Here is a 21093-nt window from a genome sequence, read left to right on the forward strand (position 1 = left end):
ACCATCCCCCACTGCTTTCTGGACATCTCTGCCAGCGTGGGACCTTGCTCCTGCCTAGTTTCTGACATTCAAAGAGGATCAAACCTTAGAAGACACATTCTGGGCCTTGTATAAAGTTCAAAGGCAGCTAGGGCATGGTAATGGCTCCTCAGGCTCCTCCCGGGGCCCAGCAGAAAGGTTTCAGCTTCCGCCCTCCCCCCCAGTGATGTCTCCCCTGATCCTCTTCTCTTATCATGGGCTCCTGACTGCTCTTCTTCCCCCATTTTGCTCATTTCTGTTATGAGATTTCACGGGTGCTTGGTCTTCACCCCATAGTTGTTTTGGGATCATAAGTTCCACAGAAGCACAGGCCTCTAATGTCTTCTTCAGCACTGTGCTCCCAGGGCCGGACCCAATGCCAGACAAGACACAGGCCTAAGAACTATGTAGAGATAGAAAATCTGCGATGGGAGGAGACTAGTGAGAAAGCTGGGGTGGCCCATGCCAGTGAGGGTGAACATAAAGAGGAGCTGTTGACACTTCACGGAAATCTGACACCAAATTTGGCTGTGATGACTGCTGAGTTCATTGACCATCCTGGCAGGTCCTAGCCCAAAGTCCTGTTATTAGAGCTATGAACAACATGGAGCCTTATTTCCATCCTTGCGGTAGACTTGGCTTCCTTACAATGCCTGCTTTATTCTAGGATGGCCAGCATGTGTTACCTATCTCCTCTACCTTAGCCCCGCCTCTTCCCTGTGCACTCTGTTCAGTATGTGTCCACCTTAGCCCCGCCCCTTCCCTGTGCTCTCTGTTCAGTACCTGTCTACCTTAGCCCCGCCCCCTTCCCTGTGCTCTCTGTTCAGTATGTGTCCACCTTAGCCCCGCCTCTTCTTACCCTGTTCAGTATGTGGCCCCCACAGTCACTCATTCAGAGACATGGATGACCCTCAACTCCTCTTCTCCATTCATCACCCTTCCTGGGAGTCTTCAGGTCCCATGTAGCCATGCTAGCCTCAAATTCACCACGTAATTGAGGATGACCTTGAACTTTGTGATCCTCCCACAGCTACCTCCTGAGGGCTGGGATTACAGATATGTGCACTCAGTTCATTTGAGACTAAAGATTGAGCCCAGGCTTTCTATGTGCTAGGCAAGTACTCTATCCACTGAGCTCTCACCCCAGCCCTATAGCTGAGATGTTTTTCAGGTCCTCCCTCCCTACCTCAGAGTTGCAGCATCCCAGGCAGGTCCTTCTCCAGCCCCAGTGCCTGCAAACAGGTTTGACAGCTGCCTTCTGGGACTTCAGGTTTGACCCCATTAAAATTCAGAGTATTCTTGCTCCTGTGCTTATGGCTTTCAGTAGCTTTGCACCACCGTGGAAGCCTCTCTGTGAGCACAGGGTAAGGTTCTAAGGTCACACTTCTGCTGGTATTTGGAGCTTCACGCATTGCCATCTCTTGCCCCACACCTAGCACCTGGCTTACAAGCCCCCAACACTGGGATCCTTCCATCCTGTTCCGGGCTGTTGGCAAAATCTTATTCATTCTTGGGCTCCACGTACCAGGGACACATCACTCAGAGTCTCAGAAGCAACGTCCCCACTGTGTCCTGAAGTCTGACAAGTTTTCTGAAGGACAGTCTTTTTTTTTTAAACAATCTTACTTTACATACCAATCCCAGTTCCCTCTCCCACCCATCCACCCACCTTCTCCCCACCCTACCCCCTCCATCCTCTCCACAGAGAGAATGAGGCCTCCCACGGGGAGTCAATAAAGAGGACAGTCTTAATGTTCCAACTTCCTATCCCCTGGGGTTAGCATCCTTGGACTCCTCCCTACTCACTCCCAGTAAGAGGTCTGCAGTCAAGTGACTTGACTCTGGCCAGTGAGAACAGCTCTGGTCTCAGAGCACTGAGGGGAGGGTATGTGATTGAGTACAGTTGTGGTATTGTCTTTTGCACGTACGTCAAGAAAGGTAGGTGTCACAGAGACACCCTTCAAAACATTACAGCCTATCACAAATATTCTTGGTTGGTCTTGTGGACAACTTACTTGACAGTAAGATCCAATGCTGAAGACAGCTCATATTTGATTCCCAGAACACGAAGAGCTCAAGCTAGTGCTGACCTGGAAGCTTCAGCCTTACTGGCTAGTGTTCACAACACTGGAAGATGTTATGCATGCTACTGGGAAGAAAGATAATTACAGTCTTACCCAGCTGTGAACCTGGCAGGCTACAGTAATGACTGGCCTGTCAAGATAAATGCCCACCGGCAACAGAGGCACCAACGTTATGGGGGTAACCAAACACTTTCTGATTGGAGTTAAGGCCCATGCCACAAATCAAGGACTTATTCCTGGCACCATTAATGGAACAAGAACCTGAGGCCAGCTAGTCACAGGCCCTAGGGAAGAGCCCAGCACTATCTTTCTGCTAAATGGACATGATATTAAACTGACTCCTAAAGACATATTGTTATAAGCACAGATCAGAGCATCTCTCAACCCTCATCAGAGAAGCTTCTTGCAGTGGGTGGTGACTGACACAGAAATCCACAACTGGTCCACGTGGAGAGAAGAGGAGATTGTAGAGTGCTCAGTCCTAAGTGGAACATCAATATCGCATCCCCTGACCCCAGGCTCAAGGGCCACTATAGAAGAGGAGGTAGGAATGATAAGAGCAGAGGCAGTGGTCGACTACAGTACAACAGAGTTTGCTGGACACGGCAGGGGAGCTGCACACAGGAACTGATAGCGACCGTCCTGCACAGGATCAAGCCACACGAAATCTTGTCATGGAATGGGCTGTAGGTAGGGAAGTCCCACTCCTAGCCGAGGAGTCAACTGATACCCTGGCTGGGAGAGGGGAAGCCCTTTCTCTTTAGCAATGTGGCCCTTGAGAGGCTACCCTTGCTGCAACAGACAGTCCCATACTCATGTATGTACTGGCCACACTACATGGACTTCAGGTGTTAAAAGGAAAAAGAAGAAGAGAACACATGAAACTGGGAAGGGATGGGTGGTAAAGGGGATGGAAGAGGAGCTAGAGGGGAGGTGGGGAGTGTCTTGACCCAAATACATCAAATGCATGTATGAAATTTTCAATAGATTAAAAAAAAAACAGTAAGAAGAAAGAAAGGCACTATGTCCCCTTCCCACCAGGACAGCTAGCCACAGGTGGGTGGCAGGGACCTGGTGGAAGGCATTTTGGCCTATGCATGGGGAAAGCCCGCCTGAAAATGAAATGAATCCATAGGAGAGTGAAGCAGGGAAGGAGAATGGCATCATTTGTTCGCCTTGATCCAGCGCCGATTGAAGCCCAACTCCTGGATTTTTTAGTGACAGAAGCCAAAACATTTACTTTTAGTGTAAATCCATTGGAAATGGGGTTTCAGTTATCGAACTGAAAGTCTCTTTTTTTTTAGCCCCCGGGAGAACCTCTTTTATACGTCTTAGAAAAATACCCAACATATGATATTGTGAACCATCGAATAATGTTCTCCTTCCGGTACTAGCCGTGAGCCCCAAGGTCCAGTACAGTTCGCGCGCGATTAGAGAAACCTTTGCGGCATGAATAAATAACTCCCCAGGACCCCGACCTGTGCCTTTGTGTCCTCAGTTTCTAGGAAAGCTTGGTTCATAAAAGGGTCTCGATAAATGGTTATGGCAAATAAATAGGAGCGAGTAACAAAGCACACGAATAATGAAAACCAACTGTTGGCTGTGAATGAGCAAATAAGCAAATAGGTATTATAAGGAGACCCCCACAGACACAACACCGTGCGCCTTCTGACGCCGGCTGCTTTTACTGGTCCCTCGGTGAAACACCTAGGCAAAAGTCACCATGATCAAATGGCTCCATTGTGCTTAAATTTCATGTTTTGAAAGCCCAACAATTAAAATGAGGTCTTCCAGAGGGAGAGAGAGTGCTGCCCCAAGCACTGAAACCGACTGCCTTCGACGTAGCTAGAATGTCTGTGCCCCTAACTACACAAACAAAAGCAAGGAAAGGAAGGGGACTAATGTTAGGGGACTCTGAGGGTGAGAATGAAGTCTGTGGAGTTCTGGGTCCCTAGGGATGCCTTGCCTTTGTCTCTCCGAGTATAGACCTGGAGTGGTCCCCAGACCTGGAGGACTGCACCAGGGAGGAGCCCGGCAGCAGTGCCCATGTTTAATCTTCTCTGTGTGGTCTATAGCATGAACCCCATTTTCAAGTGTGAAAACGGAGGCTCAAAGGGGTCATTTACTGTCCCGGGATTATATAGCTACTTAAGACTAAGCATATATGACTCCCAGGCTTGTCCTCTCCTCATCTAGATGGCTTGATGGAGCTTGAGACTTAACTCTAGAGGGGCTGAACTGGGAGGATGGGCCACAGAACAAGGAAGGGGGTAGAGGGGTGGGTCCAGAGGTTTCTCCTCGGCTTTCCCTGCAACCCTTACCCCATTAGTGGAGAGGCAGTCTTCGTAGCCAACTGGCAAGTAACTTCTCATCTCAATCTGACCTAAAGTCCTCCAGAGACCTAAGCCCCAAATATTAACAGAGTTTCCTACATCCCCAAGCCCAGCCCTTTGACAATATCATGGTCTCCTAAAGAGAGCAATGCTGAAAACATTTTCATTTAATGTGACGAAAAGGTGTGGGATTCATTGAGAGTCAGAGGTCAAGTTCACCTACCGGGTAACAGCAGAGCATGCAGAGAGGCCCCTCCTCTGTCAGCCAAAGAACATCTGGTGTGGCTGTGTGTGTGTGTGTGTGTGTGTGTGTGTGTGTACACACCTGTGAAAGGGGTGGGGCACCGACTCAGTGGTGTATATATGGTGTTGATATGGAGATGTATGCCTGGGTTCTGTGGCAGCTCATGCATGTCAGGAGTAGCACAGACTGTGCTGGAATTACTCAACCACAGCCTTTGCTCATGGTCAATCCTCTGCTCCCACACAATGAATGAAGGGCAAGCGGGTCTAAGTCCTAGGACTCTCTAAACATGGTGGGACAGCCTATCTTAGGGCTCACGGTAGTAGCAGCCTTTCCCACAACAGGCACTTGGGGATTCTAGAAGGCCAGTGTAAACCAGAAAGAGCAAGTCCACCAAGACGTTGCCTGCTGACGGGTTCTGAGGATGGGCTACCCTGCTGTTGATCTGCAGCCTCCTCCCCACTACCTGTCTTTCATCACATCACCGCGAGGTCACCTAGTGATTGTTACCTGCCTCACTCTTGGCTGCTAGTTTCCTATTTTATGCCCTCCTGTGCTTAGAGGTAGCAGGCTCACTTCGAAAATTGCCTCACTTGGCAAAGCAAGAGGTTACAGTTCATTTCTGCACCATTCCCGAGCACCCCAATGAACGGAGAGCTTCAGGAAAACCCCAGTGTTTTTCTCACTCAGCAGAGGGAAGGATGGAAACTGAGTCAGGCACATTGGACATCCCTTCTCCTCTGAAATCCATGGCAACCTGCTGCTGGGGAAGGGGGTGGTAGGCGTGCTATGTCACAGAACTCTTGTCTCCTGTGCAGCTAAATAGACGCCCGTTCTGTCTCTTCTAACAGGACACAGAGTTCAAAAACGCAGCCTGGAGGGGGCTGGAAAGATGGCTCAGTGGTTAAGAGCATTGCCTGCTCTTCCAAAGGTCCTGAGTTCAATTCCTAGCAACCACATGGTGGCTAACAACCATCTGTAAAGACATCTGGCCTTCAGGCATACAGACAGAATATTGTATACAAAATAAATAAATATTTAAAAAAAAAACGCAGCCTGGAATCTCATCCATGCTCACAAAGTAGTCTATCCAAACAGCTTTCTGCAAGCATCCGGGGAGGAGGGGGGCAGGGGAGAAAGTTTCTTCTCCCTACACTCCCATCCTGAACCCCAAGCTTATTTTACCTGTGATTGCCAGGTTCGTACAAACTCTAACAAAAGATGCATCCCGCCTGGCACCTCTAACACTAACCCTCTCAATAACTAGAATTTAATCTTATGACAAAGAGTTGGGAACGACCTCCCCAGTGACCTCTGTGTAATGTCTTCCCCACTGGGAGACTTAAAGGAATAGACAGACTCTTTGAGATCTGTTTCAGGGCACGAATTTGGGTAATGTGTAAACTCACAGCTGGTGGCAGAAGCCACAGGAGATCATTTGGTCTACAGATGACCAACAGGCCTGGGGTTGGGAGAGAGGGGGCAGGTAAGGACCTCATTCTTACATCATTATAGGAGCTGGAACAACAGACCTAATTAAAAAAATAATAACCATGCCACAGTCATAGCAATGAGAGAAAGACACTGTAGCTAGCTAGCTAGCCACACAGCCATGGGATACCATGATACAAAGCTTGCTATAGCTAGCTGAGAAGATGGGTTTTAAGTGGGGTTAACCTGGGCTACAACCCCAGCACTATGTGACATCAAGCAAGTAGCAAAACCCCTTTAGTTCTTATTTTTCTCTTTTATTAAGGTAGGGAAATTATGCAACTTACTTTATAGGGATCTTATGAACATGCAATGAAATTACAGCTGTAAGGGGCTTAGAACTGGCCTGGCACCTACGGGTAAAAATGCCCGAGAAAATGCTCAATAATTGCCTCTTTCATCATATTCTATTTTGGAGGACTCTGTAATGATGCAAGGAAAATTTTCATGATTCCATGCTAAGTTAAAAATACATGAGTAGAGAGATTCAGATACCATTTTATAATATTAAAATATATAAATAGCCAGCTAGAGGGGAAAAAGGGCCAAAGGGGCACACATCATAGTGTTAATCAGTGCCCCCCACTTCTCTCTGTCTTTTCATATTTTCTCCAAGGAGCACAAAGATTGCATTTGCTGGCAGAAGAATGAAGCTTTTAAAAATGAGGCTGGGGCTCCATGGTCTGCAGGCTGTGCAGCTCAGGGGAACTCCGGCTATTCTCCCCCCTCCACATTGCTCAGAGCTACACTGACAGACTACCCTACCTCCCAGGTGGACTTAACACACAACTGCCAAGGTGGGCTTCTTTGCCCAACAGAGCGCATGCTCCTCAGAGGACTGCATCTGACTCTGGAGGGCTTTTTACCACCATGATAAGGCGCACGCAGGAAGCATACAAACATAGCCTTCCAGTCTTCCTTTCCTTCCAAGTTTCCTCTTCCTGCCTGACTACCAACCAATAACTACCCCACTCACGTCCTTAGAAAATTTCCCCACTGGTTCTCAAGCCCTGACTTCCTGCTTCTTCTGGAATATTTAGCAATGCCCTTCTGCCCCTGTCCTATGTTCTGAGCCATCTCTTCCACAGAATCCACAACGATGCCCATTCTAGTCTGCCCTCATCTGGAAACATTTCGGCTGGATTCTGAAGTGCCACAGATAACAGACTCACAGTGTGACTCTAAGGTCACACATTTACGTGTTACATAATCGAACACAGGAACAGAGTAAGACTAGTCACACAACAGGCGGCCAGAGTCTTCCCTGAGACGTTCTTAGCCTGCCTGGGCACTTACAGTCTGAGCTGGGGGACACCGATCAAGGATGGATGCCAAGCTCCTATCCTCTGATGCCCTCCCTCCTCCCTGACCTGCCGACATCTGGGAGTATCGGGGATATTCACGAAGAAGAGTAGCCCTCTGGAACAGTTGGCAAGAGGGAGGCAAGATCTTTCATTACTCCCCCCACATCTCAAGGCCCCAGCAGTGCTTGGGAAAGCAATGGCCCCTGAAGGTGGCTGTGTTACCCAGAATTGCAACAAGATTCCACACAGTGTTACCAAGGCTCAAGTCATGAGACCAAGACATTTTTAGCTTTAATTCAGGTTTCTTAACCAAGTTCCATCCTTAAACTCTTTAGCAAGGACACACTTTGAATCAGATATGAAAATCCCTGTTAAAAAAATGCAGCTCCGCTTCGAAATCATGCAGTGATTTCTCATTATGATGAGATGCAAAGACTCCAGGATTCAAAACAAGCCAGTGGGGGCAGGGAGAGGATGGAAAGGACACCTTGGGCAGCCCAGTCCTCCCCAGCTGCAGAGGCCATAAGGGAAGGAGGGGGGGATGACAGGGAACTCACCAGAGAGAGGAGCCTTCGGTCCCCGTGACCTCCAGGAAGTCATAACCATCCTCTAGCTGGAAGTCAATAAAGACCAGGGCGATGGTGTCCCCGAGCTCAGCCAGAATGGTCCACGTGCAGTCGGCATTGTTATGATACTCGGCGGGAAAGTGGGGGCTGGAGATGATGCCACTCTGCCCCCGCAGGGTTCCTCCACAGGCGTCGTCCGCTACGGAAAGAGACATAGGCTCCTATGAGTGGCAGGGTCTCTGGGCTCTGGTTTCATCCACTGAGGCAGAGAAGATCTTGGCTTGTGACTGTGTGAGCAACTGTCACAGGTCTGGTCTCCTAAGAGCCAGCTCGCTCTCTAAGGATATAAATAAATAGCGAAACATGGTACTTAAATGAGTCAACTCGGGAAGGAGAAACAGAAGAAGCCTCATTAGAGCCGGGTTTTGCAGGATAAATAGGAGTTCACTTGATAGAGTAGGTGTGGAAGAGTGGTTCTTGGAGGAGGGAACCAAATGGCCTCACCTGGATAGTCCCAGGGGAGGGACATCTGAAGGAAGGGACATTCACCCATCTTTGAGAGGGGAATAAGAGAAGGAGAAAAGGGATCAGAAAGGAGGAGGTGTGGAGAAGCAAGTGGATCAGGGTGAACCATAAGCACTGGGTGCAAGAACTAGGAGCCGGAGTGGGAGGGACAGGTGGTCAACTAGAGAAGCTGCTAAGTCTTGCTGAAGGGTTTGGACTCTGCTTGGCGGATGGAAGGAGAGCTGCAGGATGATGAAGGATCTCAGCAGGGAGTCAGGGGCCAGACTCAGAGGAGAAAGACACCCTTGGTGCTCAGGGAGGTACTCGGCTGGTGCTGTGGAGCAGAGGAGCCTGGGTAGAGGAGACCAAAAGGGAAGGAGGAGAGATGGAGAAAGGAAGAAAGAGTCAGGAGGAAGGGATCAGTTGGTAACGGAGCCTGGCCAGAGCAGCTGGTGTTCCAGCCGAGAGCCACAGGGCTTGCAGGAAGTCTCAGCCTACGCCTGGTGTCCAGTTGTTTGGCCAGGGTGTCCAGGGGATAGGGGGAGGCTGGCCTGGGGCGGAGGGCTTTCCCCTGTACGCTGTGTTCTCCTCAGTTCACCAAGCTTGCCTCTGTGCAGCCTGTCCTAGACCTGGGTCTGCAGGGGTGGGCCTGCTCCTGCCTGCTGACTACTTGAAGTCTCCCATGTCCAGGCACACACCTGGAGGTCACCTCAGCCATGGCTCCTCCCCCACATCTCAGCCTGATCTCCCATCCCCTCTCATAATGGCAGGACTAGATGGGCCCAGGAGTGCCAGTCTGATCCTATGTTCTCGCTCTGCAAAAACCACCCCTAAGCCACTGACACTCAAGATCAGGGAAAGCCCCCCTCCCCCTAAGGCAGCACAAGCTCCCTCTTGGATCCTTTCACCAAAGTTCACTTGTCTCTCTTTCTGGAATCTTCTCTCTCTTGTTGAGCCTACTCAGCCGCTTCTTAAGCTTTTAGGTCTTTGTCTAAGTGGCACTTCCTCAAGGATCTTTCCAGAAACAAGCCCTAGCCCCATCACACACACACTGTATGCTTTCCTGTAATTACTTCCCACACTTCTTTGATTAATGATGTTACTGCTCAATTCATATCTAGAGGTCAGACTCCCCAAAGGTAGAGACTGTCTGCTCTGTGCCCAGCACCCAGCACATTTCCTGGCATGAGACAGGCATTCAATGAGTATCTGGTGAACCAAGAGACTATGCAGGAAACTGAAGATCAGAGAGGTTAAGTTACATTGTCAAGATCACACAGTAAGTGGCTAGGTCAGGGTTCTAGCTCAGTCTTGACACCAGGACGGCAGTCTCCCCTACACTAAAGACCCTTCCATTTTGACAGTGGCTTGCTAGGTCCTTGGAAGACTTTCAAACATCCCAGCATCAGTCAGGGACCCGTGGACCATCCTGAAAGCAGGAACCAGGTCTTGAAGAACCCTTAGACCAGAGCCACCTGCGCACTCAAAGAATTTGTCATTCTTCCTCCGCCCTGGGCTCCTCTGACCCGCCGGCTCTGGAACCATCCCGTTGTGATTGAAGATTGCTATAAAAGCTGTTTGGAGATTTTCCCCACACTTTCAACAAGACATCGTATTTCACAGTTACAACTTTGGAGTCATAAAATACGACCTTCAGCTGATGCCCAGGCCTTAAAATATTCATCTACGCTTTCTCCTCTGGCAGTGGGCCTCCTGCGCCGCCATCAAGTCATGCGTCCCGGGTGCAGGTGCGCCATGCTGTTATTTGCCTTCCCAAGCTTATGACTTTATTTATGATTGGCTTTAGCTTCTCCTGAAGTCTCTCCAATTAACTATAATTTCAGAAAGCCATCCCTCTGTCCCTTCTGACCCTGGAAGCCATAGGCTGCTCAGTGACTCACAGTGCAGGAAAGAATGAGAAGAACAAGGAAGAAGGATGTGAGGCCTCCTTCTTGAGCATCCTGTGGTGTCTGGGAGCCATAGGGCCCTGGCCTGAGTCACAGCTTTAAGGATCTTTCTAGAATCAGACCTTCCCTATCATACGCTTTCAAATATCCCCATAACTAATTATGCAGATTCTGTCCATCTCCTCCCACTTGGGGCCCATGGCCTCAAAGGAATGACAGAGCCACACACTTTGGAGTGAAGTCACTATCCTGAAACCCCAGAGTGAACCAGAAGCAACCAGGCTCAGAATCCCTGAAAGCACAGGCCCAAGGCAGGCACATAGGGAAAGTCAGCAACCCGAAACCTCTTGTGGCTTGAAATGCGAGCATGCGCACGCCCCTCCCCACTCCTTTCCCAACCATGCTCTTAGAAACCTGGGACACTGCCCCATACCCCACCCCAAACTGAGATGCATGGGCACTGTCTTCTAACAAAGCAGTTGGCCAGTCTCACCTGAAATTAGGGGTAGGGTGAAGATCTAGTCTGAACTGACTTTGGGTACCTTTGCAGTAAGGCGTCCCGTGTCCTCAGAATGGATCTTCAGGGAAAAACCCTATTTGCCATCCTGTGTCCATACATGAGTGGGCATGCACACGATTAAAGCCAGATGCATCATGGGAAAAGGAATGCGCAGTGAGCTAAGGCTCACATAGCCCTAGTCTGTCATTCAAAACAAACAAACAAACAAAAAGACCACTTATTCCATGCCCTCTTCCTCCTGGACCCACAGCTTTGGGTACTAACCAGAGACTCATGAGAATAGTGCCATTAGCCATCAGATTCTTTCCACTGACAGTGTCCCCTCATCTGGGCCTCCTGAGGGGAGAGCGACATTCAGCTCATCCTTGTTGGTGTAGTTTCACAAAATAATCTTCAAAGGATTATGAACTCGGCCCCAAGGAGGAGAGCCTGTCATCAAGAGGTGACAGGATTCTAAGGGCCCTGCCTTCCTCCATGGATTGACCCATTAATGGGTTTATAATTTGATGGAAACTTCTGGAGGTGGGGCACAGTTGAAGGAAATAGGTTGCTGGGGGTGTGTCCTTTGAGGCCATCTGTTGACCTGTGAACCCATCTTCTCTTAGCGCTTCCTGGACGTCTGCAGCGAACAGCCTTCTCCACTGCCATGTTCTGCCTCCCCAGGAGCCCAAGGCAAGGGAGCCGGCTGACCCTTAGCCCTGAGCTAATGAAACCACAAGCCGAGACAAATCCTTTCCCCTTTTTAGTATTGTCTCTCATGGATTCGTCACAGCGGTGGAAATGTGATCAGTACGGGCCGGAACAGGGAGTTCTTTGTGGAGTGTCCCTCATGGGCTAGGCTGTGCACTGGAAACCCCCACGCCACTTAGGAAATCTGCTGTGTCACCCCTGTGATGGTTAGTGTCAACTGTCAACTTGACAGAAACCAGAATCACCTGGGAGATGGGGCCTGTGGTGGGCTTCTCTTGACTGTGTCCATTGATGTATGAAGACTGCCCACTGTAGGCGGCTCCATTCCCTGGCTGGGATCCTAGACTGTGTAAGAGGAGACAGGGGATTAAGCACCCTCGTTCTTCTCTCTTTTCCTAACAGTGGATGCAATGTGGCCCAGCTGCTTCCGAGCACCTGCGACCTTGACTTCCCTGTTGTGATGGACCTCAGTCCCTTGAACTCAGGCCAGAAGAAATACTTTCTCCTGTCAGCTGTTTTGATCTGAGTATCCTGTCACAGCCCCTAATAAGAAACTTTGGCAACCTCCATGTTTCAGATGAGAAAATGGAGGCTGAGTTTAAAACAGCTCCGTAGTTAGAGCTACCTATGCCAGAGCCAGAATTTGAACCCAGGACTCCCTGGCTTCAGAGCTGCCCCACCCATACCTGTTTCTCTGCCTCACGAGCCTGGCTGAGCCATGTGTGATCCAGCTGTGCTCAGGCAGATGCACTAGGCTTCCTGGCACTCCCCTCCCCAACGCGCAGAGGGTCCAGCTCTCAAGCCCTGCACCAGCAAGGGGAAGGAGCTTCACCATCAGTGTGTTACTGTGACTAAGTCTTCTGCTGGGGTCACTAGATGGCCAACATCCTTGTCCATGGCGGGCAGTGGCGGTCAAGACCATAGGCAGCGAGCACAGCCGTGGGCTGTCTCGGTGTCACTACCTCTTACTACCCCACAAACGGAGCCACCCACCTGTCTCTCCAGGCCTTGGCCCCTTCATTCCCAGCAGGGGCTGGCAACGCCATGGCCTCTTTAGGCTTCTGTAAGGATTAAAGTAGACAAAGCCGGGCCAGCATGTCAATCAACGCTGGCCAGCAGTGTCTGCGGCAGAGAGCCGCAGCAGTAGCTGGAACAAAGCCCTCTGCCGGAAGCGTCTATGAGCAGAATCTCTGTTCAGTTTGAACTTCCGTAGTGCCATTATTCCCAATGAATGCTGGGAAAATGGGCACAGGGAGACTGAGGGATGAGCCCAAAGCCTCGTAGCAAATTGACACAAATGACAAGGCGCAGACCCGGAAGAAGGAATGTGACTGCAGACCCCACACCATGACTTGTCCTGCTCCAGGTCGACTGTAAGAGCTGCAGCTGCATGGTTCAGGCTCAGTTACTCCCGGGACACACTGTAATTTACCCCAGCTGCAAACTGTTCAATTTGATTGACAGTCACAGCAGGCCCCATGGATGGTACCTGGGTCCCCTACTATCCGCACTACTATCTGGGACATCTGACTCCTCCCGTCAGTGCTTGCTGCATAGTCGTGGCTAGCGCAGGACACCTTTGGCTGCAGAAAGATCAACCCCATATCGCTGGCTCACAAGCACCCTCAAATTTTACCTTAAGGAATCTAATTCTTGAGCTTCTAGAGGGCACAGACTCCTGCCCCTGTTCTGGTCACCCTCAATTTGACCATTATCATTCCTATCTGGCCGGCACTTTGGGGAGAGCTTTCTGTTCAATCTCAAATCTTTGCTTATTAGCAAGGCCTATGAGTTACACTCTAAACTGAGACCCAGATCCTATATGTCTTCTACCTGGGTCTATTGTATCAGCCCCAGTGAGCTACAAGTAGCTACAGGTTCCTGCAGCAGCTACCTGCTAACAGTCTCCCCTACATCCCCTGCCCAAATACAGTATCCAGACGGAATGCGTGTGCGTGCATATGAGCCTGTGTGTGTATGTTTGTGTGAACATGTGTGTGTTCTAGTGTGTGTAGGTTCATGTAGAGGCCAGAGGTCAACGTTGGAGTCTTCCTCAATCTTATTTATTTTTATTTTTTTGATACAGGGTCTTTCAGTGAACCTGGAGCTTATCAATTTGCTAAATGGTTGATAGTGAGCCCCCCGGATCCCTCTGTCTCTGCTTTCTCAGCTCTGGGATTAAAGGTGAGAGTTGCCTGGCCCACCTTTCACACGGGTGCTGGGATCAAAGTGGAGTCCTCATGCTTCCACAGGACTCAGTTTACCACTGAGTCATCTCCCTGCCCCCAGCCCTGGGACCCTTCTTTAGAAGTAAGTTGAATTGAGGCTGCTTGTCACATAAAGCCCCCCCAGCACCACGGCTGCCTTTTGAATTTTGACCTTGACCCCACCTTCTCACCCTGCTCCTCACAATGCTGCCCTCCCCACTCCCATCTAGTGCCCATCTAGTCCTCCCATGTTGCTCCAGTCTGTCTTCTGTTCCTTTAACAGGTTCTTTTCTAGGTCCGTCTCTATACTTGCTGCCCCTTTTGTTGGAATGTTCTTCCCCAGTCTGTACTTGACAGGCTCCCTCTTGTCATTCAGGACTTGGTTTACCTGTCACCTCCTGAGAGCCCTCTCCTGAAGCACCCCTAAAAGGTTGAGCTTCCTCCATCTAAAGGGGCCTTCCGAGCTCTCATCCCCGTCTGAGCTTACCTGATGGAGGGCCATTTTCCGTTTTCTGAATACCAGGATGTAAACGCTGTGAGCTCACAGGCTTTAAGTTTGCTTCAGTCACCGTGGTAGCTTTCTGTATCTAGACCAATACCTCCCACAATAAGCAATTAACTAATGATGCCTAGATGGCCCACAATAGGCAGGTGATGAATGATGTCTCGTTGGTACACAATATGTAGATGCTTAACAGAAGGTTGTCAGATCACTGAGGGAATGAGTGGAGATTAGGGATTAGCCCTGTAGGGCTCTTGCTGACATACCAACTTCAGGGCTCAGAGAGGTTTAGCTGCCTTCTAGTGACCACACAGCTCTAGCTGTTGTTGCTAGGACCTGTCCGACTCCAAGCACTGGTGCATTTTACGGTCTGCAGGGACTGACCCCTTGGGCCTAGAAATGCCTACTGCAGCTTGGAGCCTGTTGTCCAAACTGCTGACTGAATGCCCGTCCCCTGGAGGTCTGGTGGCAGTGGGCAGTGCTTGTCCTGACTCTTTAAGTCAAAGCCCAGTCACCTGCTTCTTGTCCCCTGAGCATCTGAAATCCTCCCCCCACTTCCTAGAGTTGTCTTTGATCCTGTTCCGATGCTCCTCCAAGTCAGAGGCCGGCTGCTGTAACACACATGGTCTTCCTCGCTAGGGATCAAAGAGCTTCCACCATGCTTGAGTCTCTTAGGGACCTCTGCTTTTGTGACAGTGCCTAGAGTGGCAGATCAAGGGACATCATAGGCCTGGCCTTCTGCTCTCTGCTAGCTGGACAGAACCCAGATGGGCCAAGGAGCCTCAGAAGGAGGGATCCTTGGAAGTCAGCTTCAGGGCTGCTGTGCCTGGAACCTCAGCTGCTCCATAGCCCATCTCGGCCTGTGCTCTGACTTGCACCCTGACCCCAACCCCCGTTTCAGTGGACAGATCAGGGCTTTTGAGTCTGCCTGGGGAGTTTTGGCCAGCAGAGAGCTCCCTCTTCGGTTGCAAGCATTCTGGACACTAGTGTTGAACAAGGCTCACCCAGGCTGCTGCACATTCAGTAAATACTTGCAGACAGCTTTCCATTGGGGAGACTAATCTCATGAGATCAGCCCTGGAGAGTCCTGTGTGGGAGGCTCCTTCCTGAACATAAACCAGCATGCTGGTCCCGCTGTGGCACCTGGCATGGTTTGGGTAACCGGTGAGCACTTTTGCTCCAGGAAGACTTGACTCCTGAGAAGAACAGCCTAAAAAATCATTGTCAGATGAGCACTTATGTCCTGAAGATGCATCCATAAAGGCAGAACTCTTGGGGTAAGAGGGAGGCCCAGGATTCTGAGATGAGGAAACAACCGCATCTCAGCCCCACGCCCAGTCATAAGCCTCTGCCCTGAGATTTTCTTCTAGGTATAGACGGAGACATTTTCCCTGTGGCTCACGTGGGAGCCCCTTCAGAGGAGACTGAACAGCGGGAGACAAGTTGGTCTGGCGTTCTTTCTAGAAAGATCTTGTGCTCCATGTTAAACACACAGACGTTGTCAAAGTCAGTGGCAAAGAGCTCTTGGGGTGAGCAGTGAGGCTCGGTCAGACCTGTGCCATCCATGGCGGGAGAGGAGGGGTGGGAGAGCGTGTAGGTGGGGCAGGTAGGTGGCGGTCTACAAAGGGACACCTGCAGGTGTGAGGGGCCATAGCAGATGACCAAGTGTGGAGCTGCAGGAGTGGGAGACCAGGGGGGAGTCCTAGATGTGCCACACTCATGGACTACAGACGGGGTGTGGCTGCTGTCAGCGCCGGTACCCACTGCTCCCATGGCCGGACACACTGACATTGGATAGTGGTGGCCTAATCAGACCTGGCTCTCATCACTGCTGCTGCTACTGGGGTTTGCAAGGAGACAATTTAGCAGCCAACTCTAGTTTCTGAGAGAGAGAGAGAGAGAGAGAGAGAGAGAGAGAGAGAGAGAGAGGGGAAGAGAGAGAGATTTGGTTTTTAAAAGGCCACTAGGCCTTCGGGGAAAGGGGAGTATTAGAGAATGTAAAATCAGGAGGGGAACCAGGGCTTACAGAGTGGATAGAAGTCCTGAACCAAGGCCACATTACAGGGAGCCTCCAGGCAGAGAGGGTTGGAGAAAGAAGAGACGGCTGACATCTTGTGTCTTTTAGGAGAAGCATCGCCACCAAGTAAGAGCAGGGAGCAGTACCAGGGAGACCAGGCCACAGGCCTCAGGATCAGTCACATGTTTGTGGTAACTCATTTGCTGTGCAGGGATGGAAGGTCACAGCATCTTCAGTGAAGGATTTGGTCCTGCAGATGCCTCTGGGTCTCTGCTCACTGAGATTTAGAGGGCGTGGGTTTACGGAGACAGGAGAGTCCAGAAAAATGTGCCAATTTCCCATCCTACTTGCCAGAGCAGAAGCAGGGCTGGGAGTTAGGTGAGAGGGAAGGTGAGGAAGAATTCCAGAAGGTGTAGGCAAATATGAGCTCTGTATACAAGACTTGGATTACATGTGTTTTAGTTTCTGTCATGAACCAAAGGGTGTAATGACTGTAGAGCTTAAGAAAGGACTGTGCTTCCTGGATCACAGCTGAGATTTGTAATTTCATTAACTCCTCCATTTCCTGTTCTAGTACTATGTCACAATTCTGACACGTCCCTGAGAATGTGAGTATGTGAAGGCTGACATCCCCAGGGTCGAGGATGGGTAGAGGCCATATAAAACAGGCCAAATACACCTGGGATCAGGCCATGTAGGGCCACACACCTGTGTGAGGGATCCAAGGTCAGAGCCAATCAACTTGGTCTTTCCTGCTATGCTCCTAAAAAGATGGAGATTCTGGGCTAGACAGGGGACCTAAGAAGATGGGGGCAGCTGCGCTAGTCCCATGGGCTCTGTCAGGAAAGGCCAAGACCACTGAGGCCAGTTCTCTTGGAGGAATAAGCAAGCATGAGGCAGTGGCAACCAGGGTTGACTGGTGGCTTGCCTCTTGGAAGACAGACTCCAGCAGGTGAGGGTGCTGGGATCAATTGATGATGTCTTGTCACATAAGTGGGGAGAAGGGAACAGGTACGTGTGCCAGGTAATTTTCATCCCTGCCACTGAGAATAAACTGTGCAGACGGAGGGAGGCGAGAGCGGCTTGGCCCTGGGGCTAGTCTTTCGAGAGGAGAGATTCATCACAGAGGAGACTCCAACTTGAAGCAGGACAGCTACCTGCAGATACATCTTAACTGCCAGCAGAGCTCCCACACAAGCATCTGTGGGTTCTGGCTCTATGATATTTGAAGACGAGGGTTTAGGAAGAAAAGAGTAGCCAGGCATGCAAAAGACCATCGAAAAGCAGGCAGTCTCAGGGCCAGAACAATTCCCATTTGACTGGGGCAACATGGTGTGGGAACAGTGTACAGGACTAGCCTGCAGTGGACCAGGGGTCAGGATGGGTTGCGAACCTGGCAGCAATTTCAGGAGCTAAGCTTGGGGCAGTAGGAGGGGAGAGCACAGACACTGTGGGTGATGCCACTCCTGGGCAGGTGGTCCTAGGTGGTGTAAGAAAGAAGCCTTTCTCTTTCTCTGCAGTGTAAGCTGCAGAGAGAAAGCCAATAAGCAGCATTCCTCCAGGGCCTCTGCTCAGTCTGTGCCTTGAGTTCCTGCTTTGGCTTCCTCTGGTGATGGACTGTAAACTGTAAGCCAAATAAATGCTTTCTTCTCCAAGTTGCTTTGGCTCATGGTGTTTTATCACAGCAATAGAAAGCAAGTTAAGATATACATTCTTTTGAAGAACTAAGAAAACATCACCTACAGGCATAATGCCAACCCAGGCACAAGCTTTAAGATAGAAACAGACCAATATACAATGGAAGATGATGAGAAGGTGTGACAGTTGATTTTGATTGACAGCATGACAAGCTTTCAAACCACCTAGAAGACACACCTCTGGCCATGATAGAGGGTGGTGCACACACACCATGACAGAAGGCGGTGCACACACACCATAATGGAGGGTGGTACACACAGGAGCACACACACCATGACGGAGGGTGTGCACACACACCATGAAGGAAGGCCGTGCACACACACCATGAGGGAGGGTGGTGCACACACACACCATGACGGAGGGTGGTGCACACACACACCATGACGGAGGGTGGTGCACACACACCGGGTGGTGCACACACACTTTGATAGAAGGCGGCGCACACACACCATGATGGAAGGCAAGGCTCTCACATTATGGTTGAAATGCGTAGATTTTGTTTTGTTTCCCCTTTTCTTTCTCTGTATTTTCTAAGCTCTTAAAAAAGATCGTGTTTTACTTATTATCAAATAGGAATGATTGACACTTATTTGGCTTTGGAGTGGGGAGGAACAATAAAGAATAGTAGGATGACTGATGTCTTGGCTTGCTGGGGACTGAGTGGGCTTCCTAGTACATGAAGCTTTCAGAACTAAAAACAGGATATCCTAGGTAAATGGGGATATTGGTCACTTGAGCTGTGAAACATGTTAGTTTGGAGGGTAGTGAGGTGCTGGAAGGAGAAAATTTTTGAATTGGGAGAAAAGTTGAACTTATAAGTGAAAAAGAAAGAGCACCAGGTCAGTAGACATCTTCTGGGGGTTGCTCCACGGATGAGGGATTAACAGCGATAGTGTCTAACATGACGGAAGCAGACACCTCCTCTGAGGTAGGACCAGTGTGCCAGGCACAATGGTCCAGTGAATTTCTTACTATGGGAGCAACCTGGGGAGTGTAAATCCAAGGACTAGGGAGTCAGGTGGGGCTGAGGAGCCTAGGGGAGCACCTGGGGGAGCTCTTCAATGTTCCTGGATTTGAGATTCCCACAAAAGAAAAGCCATTCCTCACTGGGTAAAGTGCAACTCCATCCAGAGACAGATCCCACTAGAAGTTGGGTCTCCCCTCCCAGCCTCCACAAGCTCCCACAGGCCCCCTTTAGTGACCTACCTCTGCAGGAAGGCAGAGGAAAGTCCCACGTGGCGCTGTTCTCGGAACTGGCGTGGCAGGTGAGCACCGCGTGACCCTCCAGAAAGAAGCCAGGGTTGCAGCTGTAGCGGACTTTGTCACCTAGGTTGAAGGTGGAGCCTTGTTGGACACCGTTGGGCAGCCTCCCTGGGTTCCCACAAGTGTGGCTCGGGAGAACTGTGAGGAGAGAAAGACGAGACTGGTGAGCTGCACTTAGCCTTACACTGCTTAGATCCTAGCAACTCCTCTTGGGCCAGGGCAGCTGTCTGGATCTCATGTCTTCTCTGGATAGGACCGGCCATTACTGTCCGGCTCTCCTCTCTTAGCTGCTGATCATTGAAGAACGGGTTACGTGCAAGAGGTCACAGGTTGAGGATTTCTCTTCGAACCCCCAAATGTTCTGTTTGTCCACGTGCAGCCTTGGGTGTGAGTTACATCCATCCTCATTACTAAAGAAGAGGGCTCCCCCCTGGGAGGGGAGCACACTAACATCTTGGGCATAGCTGCCTTGATTCAGAACCTACACAAGAGTCAAAGAGAATAGATAGCTCTTGCTTGATGCTCTTTAAGTCTGGTGTCCCTTCCTTTGTGACTGCCACCCTACCAATGGCGGAGGTTTCTGTGGTAGAGCAGGGGCAGGGAGTTAAAGGGGCTGGTTAAGGTTGGGCCAAGCACAGAGGAGGAGAGACGGACTTGAATTCTCGTGTCCTCAGGAGAGCTGGGAGCGGGCTTACAGTATGCAGCTGGAGCCAGAGCAATCACAGCACCTGCACGTGTCCTGTCATTATCCGGAGCGAATGGTCTTGAGGAAGGCACAAGAGCATCCTGACTTGTCACTCTTATGGGGAAGATGCAGCACTTCTAGGCCTGCGTGTCTCCTATTTTCCCCTGACCCACAGGCCGCCGCTCCCCCTGCCCTGTCCCAGCATTGCAGGATTGCAGCACAGAGCAGTGACCAGGGACATCAGCCTGCTGAACAGGATCACTGTTCAGTTTTTCTCCGTGAAGCTCCGCCCTCCCCTTGCCACCAATAGTTTAGAAGCCTGTCACAGACTGATGGAAAGAGCGCAGACTCCAGAACCTCAGTGGAGCCCTGGTGAAATCCCTGAACTGTTCTGTGACTCAGTTTCCCCACTGGTTAAGTGGACATTGCAACAGCACCTTCCCGAAAGGGTCATGGCGACTATTCACTTGAGCTCAGGAACTCAAAGGACTCAGAACAAAGCCTGGCACACACATGAAGTACAAATCAAGTGAATCTACCATTCAGCCCCTTGGGAGGTACAGGCACCATTAGAGATATACCTGTTATGGTAGAAGACAGACGAGGCGGGGGGTTCAGAGGTGACTTCCTGAAAAGGTCACACCTCTGCTCAACTCTGAGATTAGCAAGAATTATCAATTCCAGGCAGATGGAACAAGGATGCTAAGGCCCTAAAAAGATAACGTAGGGATCAACGTCTCGGAGTGGACAACCATGAGGGAAATGGAGAAGAGTGGGCTGGATCTCTGGCCTCTCTAAAGCCTTTGCAGCATCTGCTTCCTGCCCACCCTGCTGTTGGTGCCTGTCTTCTAAAGCCTCTCCACCAGGCTCAACAATCTCAGCAATCTACAGGGTAGACGTCTCCAACTTCCTTTTCTTCTCCTCCCAGCTCCCCTTTTCCTCCCTTTCTGTGAGGACGCAGCTCCATGCAGAGGGAAACGGCAGGCTTTGGAGTTATTCTGGTCTGGGTCTGAAGCCAGGTGCTGCCACTGTCTCCTGCATGACTTTGAGTTCCATGGGA

At 50.4% G+C, this 21093-nt stretch overlaps 1 protein-coding gene across 4 annotated transcripts in view; it reads right to left on the bottom strand.

Annotated features, from left to right (window-relative positions):
- Csmd2 (CUB and Sushi multiple domains 2) overlaps positions 1-21093 on the bottom strand; it is a 560352-nt gene that overhangs the window by 338850 nt on the left and 200409 nt on the right. For all 4 annotated transcript variants that reach the window (XM_041651748.1, XM_041651747.1, XM_041651746.1 and 1 more), the window contains exons 4-5: positions 19292-19486; positions 8032-8239 (exon numbers count right to left, since the gene is read on the bottom strand). In XM_041651748.1, the coding sequence (XP_041507682.1) occupies positions 8032-8239; positions 19292-19486 (403 nt within the window). The remainder of the gene's footprint in view (positions 1-8031; positions 8240-19291; positions 19487-21093) is intronic.

This window comes from Microtus oregoni, unplaced genomic scaffold, assembly GCF_018167655.1.
Source record: "Microtus oregoni isolate MIOR12 unplaced genomic scaffold, Mior012 000005F_ref0000423, whole genome shotgun sequence".
In the NCBI taxonomy this organism is placed as follows: domain Eukaryota; kingdom Metazoa; phylum Chordata; class Mammalia; order Rodentia; family Cricetidae; genus Microtus; species Microtus oregoni.